Source organism: Equus caballus, chromosome 1 (assembly GCF_041296265.1).
Source record: "Equus caballus isolate H_3958 breed thoroughbred chromosome 1, TB-T2T, whole genome shotgun sequence".
NCBI classification, from domain to species: Eukaryota; Metazoa; Chordata; class Mammalia; order Perissodactyla; family Equidae; genus Equus; species Equus caballus.
The window spans coordinates 170,047,817-170,049,750 of NC_091684.1; the positions used below are offsets into that span (position 1 = coordinate 170,047,817).

The window sequence follows — 1,934 nt, forward strand, 5'->3', positions numbered from 1 at the left end:
ATGAATAATTCAAGGATATCTACTGCGACACAGTTTGTCTTGTTGGGCTTTCCTGGTCCTTGGAAAATGCAGATCATTCTTTTCTTAATGATTTTGTTGGTCTACATCTTGACTCTGACTGGGAATATGGCCATCATTTGTGCAGTAAGGTGGGAACACCGACTCCATACCCCTATGTACATGCTCCTGGCCAACTTCTCCTTCCTGGAGATCTGGTATGTGACCTGTACAGTCCCCAACATGCTGGTCAATTTTCTTTCCAAAACCAAGACCATATCATTCTCTGGTTGCTTCACACAATTCTACTTCTTCTTTTCCCTGGGCACAACAGAATGCTTCTTCCTCTGTGTCATGGCTTACGATCGGTACCTAGCCATCTGCCGTCCACTGCACTATCCCTCCATCATGACTGGGCAGCTCTGCACCATTTTGGTGTCTCTTTGCTGGCTAATTGGCTTCCTTGGATATTCAATTCCTATTTTCTTTATTTCCCAACTACCCTTTTGTGGACCCAACATCATTGATCACTTTCTGTGTGATATGGACCCACTGATGGCATTGTCCTGTGCCCCAAAACCCATCATACAGTATGTATTCTATTCTATGAGCTCTCTTATCATCATTCTCACCATTGTGTACATCCTTGGGTCCTATACACTGGTCCTCAGAGCTGTGCTTCAGGTTTCTTCTTCATCTGGACGGCAAAAGGCCTTCTCTACCTGTGGATCCCACTTAGTTGTGGTGTCTCTATTCTATGGAACCATAATGGTGATGTATGTGAGTCCAACCTCTGGCAACTCAGTTGCTATGCATAAGATCATCACACTGATATACTCTGTAGTGACACCAGTTTTAAACCCCTTCATCTATAGCCTACGCAACAGGGATATGAAATTTGCCCTCCATCAAGTCTTTTGTAGAATGAGAATTATCCAAATCTCATGAACAGGTTTTGTGAAACCCAATGGTTCTCTTTCTTCCAGTGAAAGAATAATCTTCTTCCAACTCAAAGTCTCTTGGCTTTATTCACAACCAGCATGGACCCTTTGTGCAAAGCAAAATCCACCATGTATTTGATCATATTTTGATGTGCTTTTAGTTTCATAAATCTGTTCCCATAGGAAGAGATTGCCACCCAACACATGGTAAAAATAACTCTTAAGAATCTAATATTTACTTCCACAAAGGTTTTAACTTTTGCAATGTACAATCTCTGTTCACACAACTCTAAGAGATATGAATCAAATTGGTTATTTGCTTACATGGCTGTCTAACACTTTGTTAACAAGACACATAACACATAAAATGCTTGCTGTCTTGCATTTTTGACAGAAACTCCACACATCAATGTTGGATACACTAAGAGATTGTAAACCCAGTTTCACAATTCTTAGCTCATCCTCAACAACAGTGTACAAGGGAAGGCTGGAAGTTTGATAGAAGCCATGAGTAAGAATATCTTTGGTGCATTGTTAGTACGCAATCCCATAAGAAAAATGATGATCATATCAAGAGAACCACTCAGAATCATAACCTTGTTGCCTGGAGCTTGAGGGACACTTTCTCTGTCCCTGATTCATACATAGAAAATAATGTAAATCCAGTAGCTGAGCTGGCTCTGATAGCAGACCAGAAGAAATAGGCTATAACAGGAGCAAACTGAATTCCCACTAATAATAGAACAAATTTAGAATACCCTCATTTTGCCTAGTTAGAGCTCATGGAAGGCAACCAACTTGGACCATCTTGAAAGGGATTCTACCCAAGAATACTACTTGAAGAGGTAAGGCAACCACAAAAGTGAGTCTATATGGAGTGAGTCACCAGAATAGAGGAAGAATGAAGTCATAGTAGCCAGCCAATGAAGCATTGCTCACATCAGAGAACTGAAGTTTAGGCAATTCCCCTTTTCCAAAAATATAAAGCATTCCATG

General features: G+C 40.7%; 1 protein-coding gene across 1 annotated transcript; it reads left to right on the top strand.

Moving 5' to 3' along the window:
• OR11H7 (olfactory receptor family 11 subfamily H member 7) lies at positions 1–945 on the top strand. Its single transcript, NM_001391629.1, has one exon. The coding sequence runs from the start codon at positions 1–3 to the stop codon at positions 943–945; it is 945 nt and encodes a 314-aa protein (NP_001378558.1).
• Positions 946–1,934: the final 989 nt, after the last annotated feature.

Coding starts and splice junctions, on each gene's coding strand:
- OR11H7 (NM_001391629.1), top strand. CDS start 1: ATGAATAATTCAAGGATATCTACTGCGACACAGTTTGTCTTGTTGGGC.